We start from the raw sequence: 19,428 nt of genomic DNA on the forward strand, positions 1-19,428 counted from the left end.
TGCTCTTGAGCATTTTAATGCATTGAAAAGTATACCTAATAGTTAAGGTTACAGAAGAATTAGGCAAGAGGATGTTATTTGTGGGTAGGCCTACACATTACCAATTGGAACAAGCACCATAAGGTACTATCTAGGTTAATATGTCCGCCAATAAGGTCACATTAAACAAATTAACTATCAAGCTGTCTTCGGAACGGCTTAGCTCTATCTATGTAACGTTAGCGTTCCCTGTGCTGTGAGTACCTGAGAGAAATCACAGCCTTGGCCGGGGCTGCTGCTGCTCTGCTTCCTGCAGTGCGCCTGCGCCACCGCTGCCTGGCCGCAGCAGCACCGTCCGAGGCGGTTGCTGGCGTGCTGTTTGCTGCAGTGGAATTTTTATTTTTTTCTGATTCCGACCCTGTCCGCATGCCTAAATGCATTTAAAACTATAGACTCTGGCCATAATGCACCGTGGATTTCGCTGGTTGATCTAAGGAGGTGCCACCGTAATGCTTTTGCAGACAGTAGGTCCAGCGTTATGCACACCCGGAGAAGTGATCTCGCAAGGTCTCTGATGAGGCCTACATGTTAAAGCTCTACCCCCGCCTCCCCTCAAGATTATCACCGTGATGGCTGATGATCAACAACAACCTGGTCAGCAGCAGAATCCTAACACGGGATTGGGCTCTCTTCCAACGATAGTGCCAGGACTGCAGGGGCCCGAAGCCAGCGCTCTGCAGTATAACAAGATAAAGAATTCTATTTGGTAAGGCAGTCCTAAGCGAGCGTCAGAGTGCAATGCCTGCAGTTTGTTAAAATGATAGGATAGCTAAGGTTAGCTAGATGCTCATGGAAAACATGTTGACAGATCAAGCTAACGTTAGCGGTACTTCAATTGGCTGATTTCCGTTGTGAACGTTGCACACATGTAGTTGCTGCAGAATATAAATACAAGTAAGACTAGGAATGTATCGGAAGACACTAGCTTTTCTTCTTATTTGCATTCGATAGGGAAATAATAGCTCGCTAGCCAGCTAGCTGTAGAACTTAGACAACCTGGCGTTAAAAAGGTTAAAGCTAGCTTGCTAGCCATCATTATTTGTGTTGTGATACAGGTTAACATTGGCTAGCTTCGTATAGATGTAACGCTACTATGCTGATCTGTGAGGTTTTTTTAGCCACCGATTATAGATGACATCGTTCAGTTACTAATGTGTCTAAATAAACTGTATGTTAGCGGTTGTGACACTACGTGCCAGGTCTGCAGGTTGTCGTAATGCTCTATTTAAAAGCCCAGGTTGTTTGCTTCATAGCTTGTGGCTAACTAGCATTATATGATGCTGGCCTGCAACAGCACCTGACATAAGCCATGGTAAGCGATGGACCAGGGCAGTTAAATGCATTTGTTATCTAACAATCGTTTGTTGAAATCATATCACCTCCGAGATGGTATGTTATTCTAGAGATGCACAAGTCTGTGGTCTGATTAAAAGCATGATTAAACTCGTCAATTTTAATAGTGGCCTACTGTAGCTAACCGTAGTGTTCATTTGCTTAGAATACACGACCTGTAAGAATTGTCATCTTTGTTGGAGCTTACCAAGTGTGCTCTAAGATCATAAGTAACGACAGGTCAACTATACATATAAAGCGTCTCTATTCTCTGCAAGCTTTTTTTCTGCTCACTTGTGTAGCTGTATCCAGTTCCTAAGTGCTCATGATGTTGTTTTTATATTTTTCAGCAAATCTGTACAATCAAAAGTTGACAACATATTGGTGAGTACTTTGGCTTATGTATTTTCCATAATCTACAGACATGTTTCTAAATGAGCAGTTTGAGTGGTTGACACATCAGAAAAGATATCTGAGAGTTCTGGGTTTGTGTAATGAATCAGCATCAGAAACAGGTTTATTGACAAGTAGGTTTCCACATACAAGGAATTTGTCTTGGTTGTTTAGTACAAATAAGTTAAGTATACAAAGGGGGACAAGACAGACATTTATTCCACAGAAGAAACATGCATATAGACAATACAAATGTGAATGTAAGTGTACATAGAAATATGAATTTAAAAGGAAAATCGTGGAAATATGCAACAGCACAAGGTTGCGTCAGTATGACACATTCAGTAACGGTCCGTGGGGGTGAAACAGGAGTTGATGGGCATTGTTGATGGGACTGACTGCCGTTGGCAAGAAACTGGTCTGATGGCATGAGGTCTTGGTCCTGAAGGACTGCAACCTCTTGCCAGAGGAGAGTTTTTCCAAAAGTTTCTGTTCAGGGTGGGCGGGGTCAGCCATAATCTTCCCTGCTCACTTCCGAGTCCTGGAGTGACGGGAGACTGCAGCCAATCAGCCTCTCAGCAGATGATGATGATGATGATGATGATGAGTATCAGTGTTGGGTAAACACATAAGGTCAGCTTCTCATGTTGCACCCGGGTTACATTGTTTATCGTCCCATGGATGCATGTAGATTACGAGTCATACAATAATGACCTCTTCCCATTGACACATGTAGATATCCAGTCATATAATAATGACCTCTTCCCATTGACACATGTAGATATCCAGTCATATAATAATGACCTCTTCCCATGGATGCATGTAGATTACGAGTCATACAATAATGACCTCTTCCTATTGACACATGTAGATATCCAGTCATATAATAATGACCTCTTCCCATTGACACATGTAGATATCCAGTCATAATAATACAAATTGCTTGTCATCCCAATGATTCGCTCAGATTTCTAGTCATGTAATACTAACTGGTTATCCCAATGATGGATGTAGAATTTTAGTGATTCTTCACCCTTGAACCAGTAGAGGGTGAGGGGGACTGACTGCTGGGTCTGTGCTCAGTCTCACCTCCCCTCACCTCACTCAGCCTCCCCTCCCCCCCTCCCCTCCCCCCCCTCCCCTCACCTCACCTCCCCTCACCTCACCTCACTCAGCCTCCCCTCACATCCCCTCACTCAGCCTCCCCTCCCCTCACATCCCCTCACATCACCTCCCCTCCCCTCACATCACCTCACCTCGCCTCACTCAGCCTCCCCTCCCCTCACCTCCCCTCCCCCCCCTCCCCTCACCTCACCTCCCCTCACCTCACCTCACTCAGCCTCCCCTCACATCCCCTCACTCAGCCTCCCCTCACTCAGCCTCCCCTCCCCTCCCCTCCCCTCACATCACCTCACCTCGCCTCCCCTCCCCTCACATCACCTCCCCTCACCTCCCTCCCCTCACCTCGCCTCCCCTCCCCTCCCCTCACATCACCTCACCTCGCCTCCCCTCACCTCCCCTCCCCTCACCTCGCCTCCCCTCCCCTCCTCTCACATCCCCTCACTCAGCCTCCCCTCACTCAGCCTCCCCTCCCCTCCCCTCCCCTCACATCACCTCACCTCGCCTCCCCTCACCTCCCCTCCCCTCACATCCCCTCATTCATTGAATTTTTTTTTTTTTAGAGATTTTATTTTCAGTACTACCAATATTATTTATATTTAATAAAATATACTTCCTATATAAACAACTTTTAGTCCAACATTCAGGATTTGATGGCTTTCTATTTTGATGAACCACATCCAGTCCAGAGAAGGTGCTGCTTTGGGCCGCAGCGCTCACCTATCAGACTGCATGAGTCTCGTGGAATATTTATTTTCTTCCAATTAGTTGCTGTCCCTTGACATAGAGGCTGAGTCATTTGGAGGCCAAGTCAATTGGAGGCTAAGTTATTTTGAGGCTGTTATTTGGAGGCTAAGTCATTTGAGGCTGTTTTTTGGAGGGCGAGTGCTTGAGTAGATCCTGCTGTGGAAAGATGGCTGCCTTGCTCAGTGATGGTGGCGTTTGAGCTGTGAACCACTGAGGAAGGATGCGGTTGGATGTTGTTGAGCTGTGGATCACTGAGGAAAGATGCTGATGGATGTGGTTGAGATGTGGATCACTGTAGAAAGATGCTGATGGATGTGGTTGAGCTGTGGATCACTGTGGAAAGATGCTGGTGGATGTTGTTGAGATGTGGATCACTGAGGAAAGATGCTGATGGATGTGGTTGAGCTGTGGATCACTGTGGAAAGATGCTGGTGGGTGTTGTTGAGATGTGGATCACTGAGGAAAGATGCTGATGGATGTGGTTGAGATGTGGATCACTGTAGAAAGATGCTGATGGATGTGGTTGAGCTGTGGATCACTGTGGAAAGATGCTGGTGGATGTTGTTGAGATGTGGATCACTGTGGAAAGATGCTGGTGGATGGGGTTGAGATGTGGATAGCTGGCTTCTCTAAACATGATGCTACTTTAAGATCGGAGTCACCGCTGTCTCAGGTGACACATGACGGACCTGAGGAATACCTTTTTGGTCAGGTGACATGACAGACCTGAGGAATATGGCTTTGCTCGGGTGACACATGACGGACCTGAGGAATATGGCTTTGAGCAGAACCAGCATAGTAAGAACAGTAATAATCTAACAAGTGTTCCAGCTGTGTGAGTCAGTTATAGGTTGGTCTCGCACCCTAGCGTGATAGAGCATCACCATCATATTGTCTCACCTCGTGTGTGTGTGTGTGTGTGTGTGTGTGTGTGTGTGTGTGTGTGTGTGTGTGTGTGTGTGTGTGTGTGTGTGTGTGTGTGTGTGTGTGTGTGTGTGTGTGTGTGTTAGGGGGGATTAGTGAATGGCTTTTAGGTTCTTATTTACTGCTTATTGGCTGGCAAGGCTCACCCCTTCATGAGCAGTGGTCTCCCCTAGCAACAAAGAGGCAAATAGAATAGGGAGACTTGAGAAGCCAATTGAAAAAGAGGTGGGAGGAGCAGCGTTGAAAGGAGTTGTTTGATAGCCAATTGAAATAGAGGTGGGAGGAGCTCTGTTGAAAGGATGTGTTGCTAGCCAATTAAAATGGAGGTGGGAGGAGCAGTGTTGAAAGGATGTGTTGCTAGTGTGTCAGCATTGACATGCATGGTTACTGTCAGAGTGTACATAGCAACCACTACAGAGAGCTGGACTAGCGTACACACTCTCTCTCATTCACACACACACACACACACACACACACACACACACACACACACACACACACACACTCACACTCACTCAAGTCCAGAAATTTGTTGTTTGCGCTATTGCAGAACAATTACTGCGTTCTGTATGAACATTAATAAACTATGGTCAAATCATTGTGATTGGCTGATAAAGAATGACTTCATTTCCACATCAACTAACTACTCAACCCATCTATACTTGATTGCATCCTGTCAATGAAATTAGCAAATATAGGTATTCCCGCCTATTCTCAGTGCGCAGTTGCTGATGCGCAAAGCCTGTTCGCAGTGCTCATTGCCCTATGAAATAAGGGCCCATGGTCACACACACACACACACACACACACACTCACACTCACAGGGGCTCTCTCGTCAGTATGGCCTCTTCATCTTACATGCCCCAGCCATTCTCTCAGATGAACCCTACACAACATCTAAATGTTAATGTGAAGTCAATCTTCTAGAAGTCCCGGTGGCAAAGGTTTGGTTTTAAAAATGAATTACAATGTGCTCATCGTTTGGTGTTAGGGTTCATGTGATTTTGTGTTCATGTGTTTAAATGGGGGTGTGGTTCTCACACACACACACACACACACACACACACACACACGTGATTTTGTATTTATGTGTTTAAATGGAGGTGTGGTTCGCACACACACACATACAGACATGCGATTTTGTATTTATGTGTTTAAATGGAGGTGTGGTTCGCACACACTCACACATACACACACACACACGCACACACACATGTGATTTTGTATTCATGTGTTTAAATGGAGGTGTGAGTCTCACACACAAACACACACACATGTGATTTTGTATTCTTGTGTTTGAATGGAGGTGTGCCTGATACACAGACCCTCCCCATCATGTGTGCTGTTATAATGCAGCCTCCTGTCAGTGCTGGGAGCCATTATTAGAGTAGGCTGGATGCACTACTACAGTCAATACATGAATGAATTAATCAATCAATTAATTGATTAATTCATTGATTAATTACTTAATTGACCGGTTAATTAATGAAGTCCTGGTCTTTTTGTGTTCACAGCAAGATGTTGAGAAGTTTACAGACATCGAGAAACTCTACCTCTACCTTAAGTTGCCTTCTGGACCCAGCAGTGGCACTGAGAAAAGGTACACTACACACACACACACACACACACACACACACACACACACACACTACACTTCTGGACCCAGCAGTGGCACTGAGAAAAGGTACATGCGTGGCGGCCATGTTGGTGTGCCGTCTCTCACACACACACACACGCCACTGATCAGTCGCACGTCCTTACTGTTCACATCCAGCTGACACACACTTCTTGTTCCCTCAGGAGAAATGACATTTTAATTGAAAGTGTTTAAAACATGATCTTAGTCACTTCCTGCTCTGTTCTAAAGCTACAGGTTCAGTGAGCTGGTATCTCTCCTCTAATGCTGCCATTGTAATCATCTTAAAGTATGAAGTGCTTCGTTAAGAGGGTTGGGGCATGACGACGATGATGCTAACGATGCTGACCTGCTGTTGTTCTCCTGTCAAGTGGACCTGACCACACGCAGGCCTGTAGAGATGCGCTGGTGTTGGCCGGGTCCAGACTGTGCCTGTGTAGTTCCAGCTTCATTTGTTGTGTTATTTGTTCCCCCCACATCTGTCATCGTTCAACGCCATCATGTCACATCATGTCACACAGGAGTGACAGCCAGCGCGGGTCAGGCAGCCCAGCATCATGGTACTCAAGCTTCTCATTAAAGATCTATTACACAGGCTAACAACAACAATACACACACACACTACGCGCACACACACTCACCACAAACACCCACACACTACACACACACACGCACACACGCTACACACACACACACAGGCCAACAACACACACACACACACACACACACTCACTACACACACACACTACACTACACACACACACACACACACACACACACACGCGCGCTACACACACAGGCCAACAACACACACGCTACACACACGCTACACACACAGGCCAACAACACACACACACACACACTCACTACGCACACACACACACACACATATATACATGCACACACACACAAAAGCATTCAGCCATGCTGGGGGGCCTATAGCCTGTAAACAGGGTGTGTTTTCCCCCCCTGTAGTGACCAGAACTCCATGTCCTCCAGCCGCACGCAGCAGATGTACGCCTTCAACTGGATCCGCAATCACCTAGAGGAGCATCCAGAGACCTCACTCCCCAAGCAGGAGGTCTATGACGAGTACAAGTAGGTGTCCTATCCCTATCCCTAACCCTATCCCTATCCCTATCCCTAGCAGGAGGTCTACGACAAGTACAAGTAGGTGTCCTATCCCTATCCCTAACCCTATCCCTAACCCTATCCCTATCCCAAGCAGGAGGTCTACGACGAGTACAAGTAGGTGTCCTATCCCTATCCCTATCCCTATCCCTATCCCTAGCAGGAGGTCTACGACAAGTACAAGTCTGTGTCCTATCACTATCCCTAACAACTACACCTTACTTTAAACCTAACCCTAACCTTATCCGAAGCAGGAAGTCTATGACGAGTTCAAGTCAGTGTGCTGCGCTGCTCAAAGATGTTGATGTTGGGTGTAGCATTGCCTAGCACTACCAGAGCAGGGGCGTCCCTCTCTACCTTTAAGAAGCTCTTTAAGACCCAACTCTTCAGAGAGCACCTCCCTTCCTAACTTGCACTTCTACTAGTATTTAACTTGCACTTACAGCAGTTACATTCCTGCACTTTTTTTCTATTTCTTATGTAAAATAGTATTTATTGTTACACTAGGTCTCTATTGCTCGTAGCTTGACTGTTCTCTCCCTTTGGACAAAAGCGTCTGCTAAATGACTAAATGTAAATGTCTTAGTGCCAACGAATGCAGCAGACGTTTGGTTATACATTTATAGATGGTGATGTTTGTGTTAATACTGATTTATCCCGTTTGTCTTAATACTGACTGGTCCTCAAATTGGTTGTAGTACTGACAGTTGTGTGTTGTGTGTTGTGTGTTGTGTGTTGTGTGTGTGTGTGTGTGTGTGTGTTGTGTGTGATGCGTTCCCCTTGTCTCCTCAGGAGCTATTGTGATAATCTGGGTTACCACCCCTTGAGCGCAGCGGATTTTGGGAAGATCATGAAAAACGTTTTTCCCAACATGAAGGCTCGCCGGCTCGGCATGAGAGGCAAATCCAAATATCCTTTATGGAAGAGCTCTGACATCATCAGAACCTTTCCCAACGACACGGCCTCCCATTGCCTGTCACATTTTGGCTTAGGTGTCTTTCAGTCTGTGTTTATGTGTGTTTACCCTCTTTATCTTCTATTATTGTTTTAATATTCGTGGTTATTTAGGATTTTTATTATGATTTTAGTATTATTATTGGTAATAATCAAGGCTAACAGGTTTATTATGTGTGGTGATTTGGCAGACAGACTCTTAACCCCTCCTCATGTAATGCTACAGTGGGTTGGTATTTGACCCTTAACCCCTCCTCATGTACTGCTACAGTGGGTTAGTGTTTGTGTTAGTATTTGACCCTTAACCCCTCCTTACGTAATGCTACAGTGGGTTAGTATTTGACCCTTAACCCCTCCTCACGTACTGCTACAGTGGTTTAGTATTTGACCCTTAACCCCTCCTCACGTACTGCTACAGTGGGTTAGTATTTGACCCTTAACCCCTCCTCACGTACTGCTACAGTGGGTTAGTATTTGACCCTTAACCCCTCCTCACGTACTGCTACAGTGGGTTAGTATTTGACCCTTAACCCCTCCTCACGTACTGCTACAGTGGGTTGGTATTTGTGTTAGTATTTGACCCTTAACCCCTCCTCACGTAATGCTACAGTGGGTTAGTATTTGTGTTAGTATTTGACCCTTAACCCCTCCTCACGTAATGCTACAGTGGGTTGGTATTTGACCCTTAACCCCTCCTCACGTACTGCTACAGTGGGTTAGTATTTGTGTTAGTATTTGACCCTTAACCCCTCCTCACGTACTGCTACAGTGGCTTAAGGAAGAAGGCCTTTGTGCACATGCCATCCCTGCCCAACCTGGACTTACACAAGGCTGGCGATGGGGTAGGTTCTGTTGGGTTCTGTTGGGTCTGATGGCCTGGTGTGAGTGTGTGTTGATGGGTCCTTGTATGTTGGTTTGTGTGTGTGTGGGCATGCATGTGTTGGTATGTGTGAGTCCTGGTGTGTTGATGTGTGTATTTGTATTAATCTGTGTATTTTGTAGTAATGTGTGTGTGTTTATTAATGCAAACGTGTATGTGTTGTAATAATCTGTGTATTTTGTAGTAATATGTCTGTGTGTGTGTTTATTAATGCAAACGTGTGTTTTGTAATAATCTGTGTATTTTGTAGTAATGTGTCTGTGTGTGTGTTTATTAATGCAAACGTGTGTTTTGTAATAATCTGTGTATTTTGTAGTAATGTGTCTGTGTGTGTTTATTCTACCTCTACCATGTTAATTAATGCGTGTGTGTGTGTGTGTGTGTCCAGTGTGAGCTGCTGGAGCCTGCGGGCCAGTCTCCGAGTGCAGAGGAGGAGATGCGGACAGCGGCGTGTGGCCTGGTGTGTGAGTGGGCCCAGAAGGTTCTGAGTCGGCAGTTTGACCACGTGGAGGAGCTGGCCCGATTCCTCCTCAACAGCCACTACATCGGAACAAAGTCTATGGCCGCACTCACCGTCATGACCGGAACCCCTACAGGTGAGGCTCACACACACTCGCACACACTCGCACACACACACACACACACACACACACTCACACAGGCACACACAGCCACACACATAGACACACACACACACACACACACCTAACATCAACTATACACACGCTCAACAGCCACTACATCAGAACCAAGTCCATGGCCTCCCTCACCATCATGACCGGAACCCCTACAGATGACACACACACACACACACACACACACACACACACACACACACACACCTAACATCAACTATACACACACTCTGGTTTGTCAGTGATGCATAATCTCAGATCTCAGTAGTTCCACTACAAGAAATGTAAATTTGCCACCATATTTGAGAATGGTGTGTGATAATGCATCAGACGTGTGTGTTTCTGAAAGTGTACGCATGTTGACACTGATGAGACTGTTGATTTCATGACCGATGTGTTCATCTTACACTCCGATCCAGTGTGTTTGAATGTGTTCATCTTACACTCCGATAGAGTGTGTTTGAATGTGTTCATCTTAAACTCCGATAGAGTGTGTTTGAATGTGTTCATCTTACACTCCGATAGAGTGTGTTTGACAGACTAGTGTGTTTTCTCTGTGCCAGGAGTGAAGACGCCCACCCCGGCCTCTGCCTTCGTGCCCACGGGCGACGCCAACCCGTTCCAGCCGCAGATGAAGACGCTGGCCTCGCCGTCGCCCTCTATAGACGCCAAGCAGCAACTGCAGCGGAAGATCCAGAAGAAGCAGCAGGAGCAGAAGCTGCACTCCCCCGTGCCCGTCGACCCCAGGAGGGCCGAGGCAGGGACCCCGGGGCCCCACGCCACCCTGACATCCAGCAGCCCCGCCCTGCTCTCGCCACAACCAACCATCGGCATCATGGTGGCAGCCGTGCCCAGCCCAATCACAGTAAGCTGTGACACAGCTGTCTCTCTGGTTGCATGTGCGTGTGCGTGTGAGTGCGTGTGCGAGTGCGTGTGCGCGTGCGTGTGTGTGTGCGCCTGTATGTGTGTGCGTGCGTGCGTGTGTGCGTGCGTGTGTGCGTGCGTGTGTGTGCGTGTGTGTGTGTGTGTGTGTGTGTGTGTGTGTGCACGTGCGTGTGTGTGTGTGTGCGTGCGTGTGTGTGTGTGTGTGTGTGTGTGTGTGCGTGTGTGTGCACGTGCGTGTGTTTGTGTGTGTGCGCGCTTGTGTGTGTGCGCTTGTGTGTGTGTGTGTGTGTGTGTGTGTGTGTGTGTGTGCACGTACGTGTGTCTGCGCTCTTGTAATGTCGTTCCCCGCCTGTGCAGGTTCAAAGGAATCGTCAGCCGATGACATCACCCAGCCCTGTGGGCGCAGCCGAGGGAAAGATGGTGCCGGTCAACTTCCAGGTGGTGACGCAGTCGGTCAAGCAGTGCCCCAAAACCCCGCAGAACATTACGGCAAGCCCTGTGGGCGACCGCCTGGCCCGCCACCGCTACGCCCAGATCCTGCCCAAGCCGTCGGCCACCAGCGCCATCACGCTGCGCTCGCCCCCCACCCTGCTGATCACCAACAGCCCAATCAAGACCGTCATGCCCACCTCCCACGTCAGCTCCGTCAACGTGGTGAAGATGACCACCATCTCCCTGGCGCCCAACACCGGCGGAACCACCACCCCCACCCACACCCACACCCTGACCCCCGCCCCGCTGCGCCCCGCCTCGGCCCCGCAGGACGAGCAGAACCCGGCCCATAACGGCCCGGCGCCCAGCCCGCTCCAGTTCCTGGGTGCCGTGAGGGGGGTGCCATCCTCCTGCGCTCCCACGCCTGGCACCTCCTCCGGGGAGGTGAAGGTGGGAGTGGAGCTTGGTGGTGGTGAGGAGAAGTCGCGCGTCGGCGCGGACGCCATGGCGGGCCTGAGGAGCGAGAGAGCCACCAAGCACCGGGCCTCCAGTGAGCCCTCGCTGCACGGCAAGGGCCCCCCTGGCCCCGACCGCGTCACAGACCGCGTCACCAGGGCCAAGAGCGACTCCTGCACCCCCCCCATTGCCCCCGGCGGGGCGGGTGCTACCGGCAGCAGCAATAACAGCGTGAGGGAGGCGCAGGAGGGGACGCTCTACCTGACCGTGTCCAATCAGAGCGCCTCCTCCTCCTCCTCCTCCTCCTCCTCCTCCTCCGTCTCCGCCTCGCTGAAGGAGTCCAGGAGCCCGCGGAAGCGATCCTCGTCCGTGCTGGAGACGCACATCATCCCCGTCAAACGGGTCTTCATCTCTCAGCAGCCCCTGGACATCTCCGACAATCTCAGACTCAGTTCCGTCGCCGCCGCGGGGAAGAGGCCCCAGAGGCCCGCTGGCACGCTGGCGCGGCCCGAGAGCGCCCCCTGTAAGGTCACGCTGAAGAGCGGCGCCTCTGCCGTCACTATGCAGATCCTGGCCCTCTCCGACACGCCCATGGGCAGCGTCCCTGCCACGTCCGTCTCCGTCAGCCAATCACGGAGTCTGCTGCAGGACGAGCGTGAAGATGACCCCGCCCCCGTCCGCATCGCAGACGCCCCCCCATCTACCAGCGCCGCCTCGGAGCCGTCCCTCCTGCAGGGCGTCACGACGCACCCCCAGATCCGGGACCCCCCCCTGGCGGCGGACACCAAGGCCAGCCTATGGGAGGGTCAGCCGGCGTCGCTGTGCGCGGATCAGAAGCTCCTGTCGTCACAGCTTCCCCTGCTGACCCAGGCGGCCCACGCGGCCCACGCGGCCCACGCGGGCGGCCAGCTGGCCCTGCAGCAGGAGATGGTGGACTTCAGCGGAGGGGGGGCCGCCAGCATGGACTACTTCCCGTTCACGGACGACGACATGACGCAGGACAGCATCGTGGAGGAGCTGGTGCAGATGGAGGAGCAGATGAAGGAGCAGATGAAGCTGAGCAGTGGCCTGCAGGGGGCGTACCTGAGCTGTGTGGACCTGGCCCTGCAGGGCGCGGCAGCCGTGGCCCCCTCCAACATCCTGTCCCCCCACCAGTCCACCTCCTCCACCTTCTACCACTCTGCACACAGCAGCATCACCCCTGTGCACACCCCCACCCCCACCCCTACCCCCACCCCCACACCAACACCCACCCCCACCTCCGAGATGCTCCCGGGGGCCCACGGCTTCACCAGGGAGAGTCCCTGCTCACGCCTGGCCCCCATCACCCCGGACGGCCTCATGGGGGGCGGGCGCCACACCCCCATCAGCACCCCCCTCTCCAACTGCAGCAGCGTGCCCCCGAGCCCGGTGGAGTGCCGCAACCCCTTCGCCTTCACGCCCATCAACTCCAGCACCACCGGTTACCACGACGGCAGCGTGGTGTCCAGCAGCCCCGTGAAGCCCATGCAGCGGCCCATGGCCACGCACCCGGACAAGGCCAAGATGGAGTGGATCACCAGTCGCTATAGCAACACCGCCGTCAGCAGCACCTCGCCCTCGGCCTCCATCCTGCCCAGCTACCAGGACCTGGTGGACGACCACTTCCGCAAGCCGCACGCCTTCGCCATCCCCGGCCAGGGCTTCCAGGTGCAGACGCGGCTGCAGGATGGGCACATGGGGCGCCTGGCAACCATCTCCCCCGTGCCACAGCAGCAGGGTGGCACAGCTGCGGCGGGTCAGGGCAAGCAAGAGAGCTTCGCTGTGCCCGCCCCACTCGACAGCAAGCCTGGCGGGGGCCCGGGTGGGGGCAGCACCTTCCGTTGCCGTAGCGTCAGTCCCGCGGTGCGGCAGAGGAACCACAGCGGGACCACTGGCCCCCCCAGCGCCCCCCCTAGGACCCTGCTGTCGTCGCCCTTCAACTCCCCCTTGACCGCTGAAGTTCTCAGCATCCTGTCCGGCAGCCATTCGGCGGAGAGCGCCAGTAGCATGGCGCAGCGCAGCCAGTCGGTGCCGCTCAACGTGATGATGGCGTCCGAGATGCTGCCCATCTGCGCCGCGCCGGGCCAGCCGAGCAACGCCGCCAAGATCACCAACGTGCTCCTCAGCAAGATGGAGGCGGACGGGGACGACTCCGTCCGAGGCCTCGGCGTCAACAACCTGCCCTCCAACTACACGGCACGCCTCAACCTCACGCAAATGCTGGAGACCAGCGCCGCCTTCCCCGCCGGAGCCGTCGCCATGGCAACCCAACCGCTGCCCGGCGTCTCCAGCCCTGTGGCCTACGACTTCCAGAAGCCCACGTACCTCACGAGCAGCAGCAGGGCGGAGCAGACCGCCTTCTCGGCCGCCGCAGACGGACAAGCACAAGCACAAGCGCGCTCCTCTGAGCAGATGCTGGAACAGCAGCCGCTGCTGCAGGAACAACAGCTGCAGCTACAGGAACAACAGCTGCAACTGCAGGAACAGCAGCTGCAGATGCAGGAACAACAGCTGCAGATGCATGAACAACAGCTGCAGATGCAGGAGCAAAATTTGCTGCAGGAGCAGCAGTTACAGATACAAGAGCAGAGCTTATTGCAGGAGCAGCAGCTGCAGCTGCAGGACCAGACTTTGCTGCAGGAACAGCAGCTCCAGATGCAGGAGCAGTCCTTGCAGCTGCAGAGTGAGGGGGAGGTGACGCAACAGCCCATGCTGCAGGAGGAGGTGCAGCATGAGGAGCACTTGGACTTCAACAGCACGGTGAAGGACCTCCTGGGGGAGGAGGGGCTCAACCCCAGCTCCCAGCTGGTGGGCCAGGTGGCGTCGGAGCTCAACGCGGTCGCTTCCGACTTCTCCAGCGAGCTCCGGCTGCCGGCCGACCTGTCCAGCAGCATCAGCGACCTGAACACTCTGGACGCGAACCTGCTGTTCGACCCCGGGCAGCCGCAGGACCAGTACGAGGAGGACGCCACGCTGGAGGAGCTGAAGAACGACCCGCTCTTTCAGCAGATCTGCAGCGACTCGGTCAGCGCCGCCGGCTTCGACTGGCTCGAGAACAAGGACCAGCCGACCGTGGAGATGCTCGGCTAAACGCCGTTTTTTTTTACTTTGAGTGTTATTTATCATTCTGTTTGTTGGTTTGTTTGTTTTCTTCTGTGAAGTATCTGTTTTTGTATTTTTAAACGTGTCTCACTACAGCAAGATCCTGGACACTTGCTCTTGTCCAGTGTAAGTGCCAGTCAGAGCTGAAGTGGTCTCTTGTCACAGGCTTGTGTTGCCGTCTGTGGCGTTGGGTTTCTATCCAGTCTGTCCCCATCTTTCTCTCTATCTCTCTTTCTCTCTCTCTCTTTCTTTCTTTCTTTCTTTCTTTCTTTCATTCTTTCTTTCTTTCTTATCACTGAACATTTCTGAACTGCTCATAGCAGATAACATATGTGATCTTTTAAAAAAAATGTAACCTTAAGGTTAAGGCCACTGCTCAGAATATTCTAGATAACTGCAGTCTGCGCTTAGTCCCATGAGCCTCAGCTACGGGACCCAGGACTGGCAGGTGCAGCGCTCTCTCCTCTCGTCCGTCTGAAGCGACACATCATTGGCTCTACTACTGTCTGTTGAAAAGAAAGACGTCACTGAAAAATCAATGCCTTTAGAACCCTTAAAAAAATATATATGTAAAAAAAAAAAAAAACAAGAGCACGAGGGTGTGCAGCCTTTGAGGGAAGAGAAGGAGGGGCGCAGGTGAGGTTTTGGGCTGCAGGTGAGGTGGGCCCCAGGTGTATCTTGGAACTAAATAGGTGCTACTAGGTGCTGGTATAATGATACATGAGTAATTCACAGACCCATAAACATTAACCATAAATAGATACCTTTTTGAATGGCCATAATAGATGGACTGTTGACTATAAATAGTGAAGAAAAGTAGTTTTTTTGCTATGGATTCTGTTTTGTGATATAATGTGAAACTCTTCTGTAAGGGAATGGTGCTTGGCTGGGCTGCCTTATCTCTAATGTCCATGGCCTTACTTCACCCGTGGGAAGGCCGTGGGGTCTGATGTCCACGCCCTTACTCCGCCCGTGGGGAGGCTGTGGGGTGACACTCTCTGGTCCTCCTGGTGTGATGTAGTCCCATGCTTAACTCCATTGTCAGTGTGCATGCCTACAGACACCGGTTCTGCTGTTAGTGCTAGCTCTGTTGACCTGTGAACTATTTAGAACCCTATTCTACTGAGGAGGCCTGTTAGAACCCTATTCTACTGAGGAGGCCTGTCTGAAGCACACGAGCGCTCGGATTGGTCAGATCGTTCTTAGCGACGATGTGAAATATCAGTGCTGTCATGATGAATTCTGAACTTTATTAATTAAGATCTGGAATATCAGTGCTGTCATGATGAATTCTGAACTATATTAATTAGGATATGAAATATCAGTGCCGTCATGATGAATTCTGAACTTTATTAATTAGGATCTGAAATATCAGTGCTGTCATGATGAATTCTGAACTTTATTAATTAGGATCTGAAATATCAGTGCTGTCATGATGAATTCTGAACTTTATTAATTAAGATCTGGAATATCAGTGCTGTGATGATGGATTCTGAACTTTATGAAGTAAGCTGAAATCTGAATGGTATGGTGATGCTACATCATTAGTTGGCTGGTTTGAAGGCTCCATAGCTGGTTCTGTACACACACACACGCACAGATGTGATGTGGTCAGAGTCGCAGCCTCACACCCATACCAAAGACAAAGCTGCTGAAGAACAAGTTGAGATTGGAGTTCACATTAACTAACTATCTCATCCATGACAGACTGGCTCTGGTGGTTGGAGGGTGGAGATGACACCAGTCCTCTCCGCTGAGAGTCAGGCCGGGCGAGAGGCACTGAAGTCTCTGTACAGAGTGTAAAGGCAGTCACACATGCAGCTATGGACCGGAGATCATGTTAGGGAGGGAGGGGGGGGGGGGGGGTTATAATGTGGTGGAGTCATGATGGTTGGCACTTGTTAGAATTGGGCTTGTGTGGCCACAAAGCTGGATATCAAGTTCCCATGTGTAAAAAGTCCATCATATAAAGACACTGTATTCCAGTAATGATTTCTAGATAGGTCTGATTGCCCTTAAAATATATACATATATAAATATATATATGAAAAAAAAATACTCTACTTGATGGTATTGGGTCTCTGGGCAGCCGCTATGCTGTATGTTCTATTTCTGGCTTCTGTGTCGTGCAGTAATGCTGTCTGTTTGGTCTCTAGCTTGCTGATGTCTTTTTCTTTTCCAAGAGTGAACTGGGTTCTGCTGTAGCAGGTGTGGTGCGCAGCCTAAAAGAGGAACAGTAGCATGGTTTATTAAGAAAAAAAAAAAGTAAACTGGCGTACGTGTGTGTGTGTGTGTGTGTGTGCGCGTGTGTGTGTGTGTATGTATGTGTGTGTGTGTGTGTGTGTGTGTGTGTGTGGTGTAGATGTCATGTGTGAGGAACTCCCACTGTACGTACACCCTGGAAACGTCAATGGTTCATGTGTCAGCAAACTGAGGCTCGACTTATTGCACTAAATTTTTTTATAAGTCATGGCTTTGCCACATCTTTAAGGACAAATCTGTCGACTAAAGCCTGCAAAAATATTTTTTATGAGGAATTTCAGAAGCGATAAACATGAGAAATGTGCTAGAAAATGACAATGCCTAATTGTCTGGTGTGGGCCACGCCCTAATCTCAGTGAGATGCAGCTTACTCGTTCTCATCCACGAGAATATGAACCATTTCAAAGAGAACTCGACCATGCGGTGGCTAAAGAAAAAAAGGACATGCTTCACCATGTAGTGAAATGATTGTATGTGCGCATGTGCATTGAAAAAATATTGACTCGGATTAATCTGTGACCACTTCCTTGGCTTATACGAGGACTGGTCCTCTCGACCACAACAAAACAAAAGGTGTTGCTACTTTGAGTAAAACTTATTTGCATTGTATGTTTACCAAGTTAATGTTGTTCTCCGTGTTTTCGTTTATGAATGTTCTCTTTGTTTTTACATTCATTTTGATAGTGAATGCCTTTGTGAAGAAAGCTGTACATATTTTTATATTTTTTGGGCATTGGGCTCTTTTGGGCTCTGTCCTCTCCTCTATATAAAATGTGAGTATATATGAAGGAGAAGCCCAGTGTCTTCTCTTCTCTTCTCTTCTCTTCTCTGTCCGAGCGGTCGACCGGCCCAGTCTCAGGTGGGCTCGTAGGCGTCTCTCTGTGTCCATGTTTCTTCTCTCCTACCCGGCTCGGTCTTAGACCGGCCAGTAGGCCTCTTTTCCTCTCTGTCCATGTTTCTCTGGTGGATCAGAACCTTCTGCTGTGCTTGTGTCTGGTGTGCGGCTTCACGTGCAGTAGCTTGTTAATATCGCAAACGCGGTTCAGCTGGTTTTTCTTTTCTTTTTGTTTTTCAATTGAAAGTACTCCCAGGTGAGTTTTTTTAAGTGGTTTTGAGAGCCAATAAACATTTTTTTAAAGAATTCTTGTCTCTTAAGGCGTTCTGTCTTTATGAACCGTATAACTGAAAGACTATAGGGTGCGGACCTGTTGTTTGTTTTGATATTCCTCAGCCATCTCGGAGACTCTACCCACAGCATCCTTTAACATTGGCTTTCTGTCAATGGGGAGGAGCTCCACTCGGATCTGAAGACCAGCTCCATCGCTGGGTCGACCCGGACGAGGAGCTCCATCCGTCTTACACCACCTGTGTTGGTCTCCTGGGTCAGAAAGCTCACCTAGGGCAGAGGATCAGCCCAGCAGAGGGCCTGTGGGTCTCCTGACTCACAGCTGCCCCCAGTGGTCCTGCTGGAGATGGGCACTCTGGCGCTCTCTGTTGGCTATAAGGGAATCACAGCTCTGAAGGTTTAGTGGAGATTGATGACCGTATGACATGATGGCTTAGAAAGGGTTGAGCAGCACCCAGCCTGAAGCAAAATCTCTGAACACATTCCCGTTCCTGCAAAGCTACAAATGGTGTGAATAAAAACACTAACTTCCTTAGAATAGAACCTTAAAAAAGTTTGTTGTGATATACAGCGTTTCAAATAGCCTTATTGTGTTCAGTGCATTTTCCACCAGGACTGATAGGGCTGAAACTCCCAGAATCTCTTGGGTCATATGAACTTGAGATCCCCCATCACAAATAATAATGAGGATATGCAGAAAAGTGATGTAAACATTTCATAAATCCATCTTTAGCTGTGAAACTTTGTGCAGCTCACGTTATTATAGGCACACAGACACACACACACAAACACACACGGCCAGAGCTGGAAGGTGATGTGGTGTGTGTGGGGTCAGAGATCATTTGAGCCTGTCAGAGGTGAGGGGTCAGTGGGGATTGGCTGCTGACCCTGGCGTTGGACGGTGGGTGCGGGGCAGGTTCCCATGCTCCGCCGTATTCATCGCATGGTAATGACCCCAACCCCCCACCGCTCGCCGAACTTCACCCCATTCTCTCACTGACCCTTCCGCCATTCGCCTTCTGCTCCTCAGTCCCCTGTCCGTCACACACACACACACACACACTCACTCACACACACTAGCCCCCTGTCCTTCACACCACAGCCCCCTGTCCGTCACACACACACTCACACACACTAGCCCCCTGTCCGTCACACCACAGCCTCCTCTCCTCTAGAACCGCTGCCCATCTATACACTATGATCAGGTACAATCAGATGGCCAAGGAAGTATACACAAACCGTACATGTGGTTACCATGACTGGTCTAAAACACTAGAACAGATGTAAGTATGGCTGATTGAGCTTCAAATATCATTAAACGACAGTATGGATGGTGTCCCTAATCATCCTCAAC

At 50.1% G+C, this 19,428-nt stretch overlaps 1 protein-coding gene across 4 annotated transcripts; it reads left to right on the top strand.

Annotated features, from left to right (window-relative positions):
• The first annotated feature begins 263 nt into the window (after positions 1 to 263).
• Positions 264 to 16,535, top strand: LOC105892352 (DNA-binding protein RFX7). Of its 4 annotated transcripts, none has more exons than XM_031564720.2 (10): positions 264 to 745; positions 1,722 to 1,755; positions 6,069 to 6,154; positions 6,712 to 6,750; positions 7,166 to 7,288; positions 8,114 to 8,230; positions 9,033 to 9,117; positions 9,544 to 9,751; positions 10,354 to 10,655; positions 11,033 to 16,535. In XM_031564720.2, the coding sequence occupies exons 1-10, from the start codon at positions 609 to 611 to the stop codon at positions 14,672 to 14,674; spliced, it is 4,773 nt and encodes a 1,590-aa protein (XP_031420580.1). In that variant the 5' UTR covers positions 264 to 608; the 3' UTR covers positions 14,675 to 16,535. The 4 variants fall into 4 exon arrangements, with proteins under 4 accessions (XP_031420580.1, XP_031420581.1, XP_031420583.1 ...); XM_031564721.2 differs by having other exon boundaries at positions 681 to 745; positions 1,722 to 2,397; XM_031564723.2 differs by lacking the exon at positions 264 to 745 and adding an exon at positions 752 to 1,351 and having other exon boundaries at positions 1,722 to 2,397.
• Positions 16,536 to 19,428: the final 2,893 nt, after the last annotated feature.

Source organism: Clupea harengus, chromosome 3 (genome assembly GCF_900700415.2).
Source record: "Clupea harengus chromosome 3, Ch_v2.0.2, whole genome shotgun sequence".
Lineage (NCBI taxonomy): Eukaryota > Metazoa > Chordata > Actinopteri > Clupeiformes > Clupeidae > Clupea > Clupea harengus.

Excerpts from the sequence above, each read along its gene's own strand:
- LOC105892352 (XM_031564720.2), top strand. The coding sequence starts at position 609 with ATGGCTGATGATCAACAACAACCTGGTCAGCAGCAGAATCCTAACACG. Across the intron at positions 6,155-6,711 it reads AGCAGTGGCACTGAGAAAAG|GAGTGACAGCCAGCGCGGGT; the intron begins GTACACTACACA and ends CATGTCACACAG. Across the intron at positions 7,289-8,113 it reads GAGGTCTATGACGAGTACAA|GAGCTATTGTGATAATCTGG; the intron begins GTAGGTGTCCTA and ends TTGTCTCCTCAG.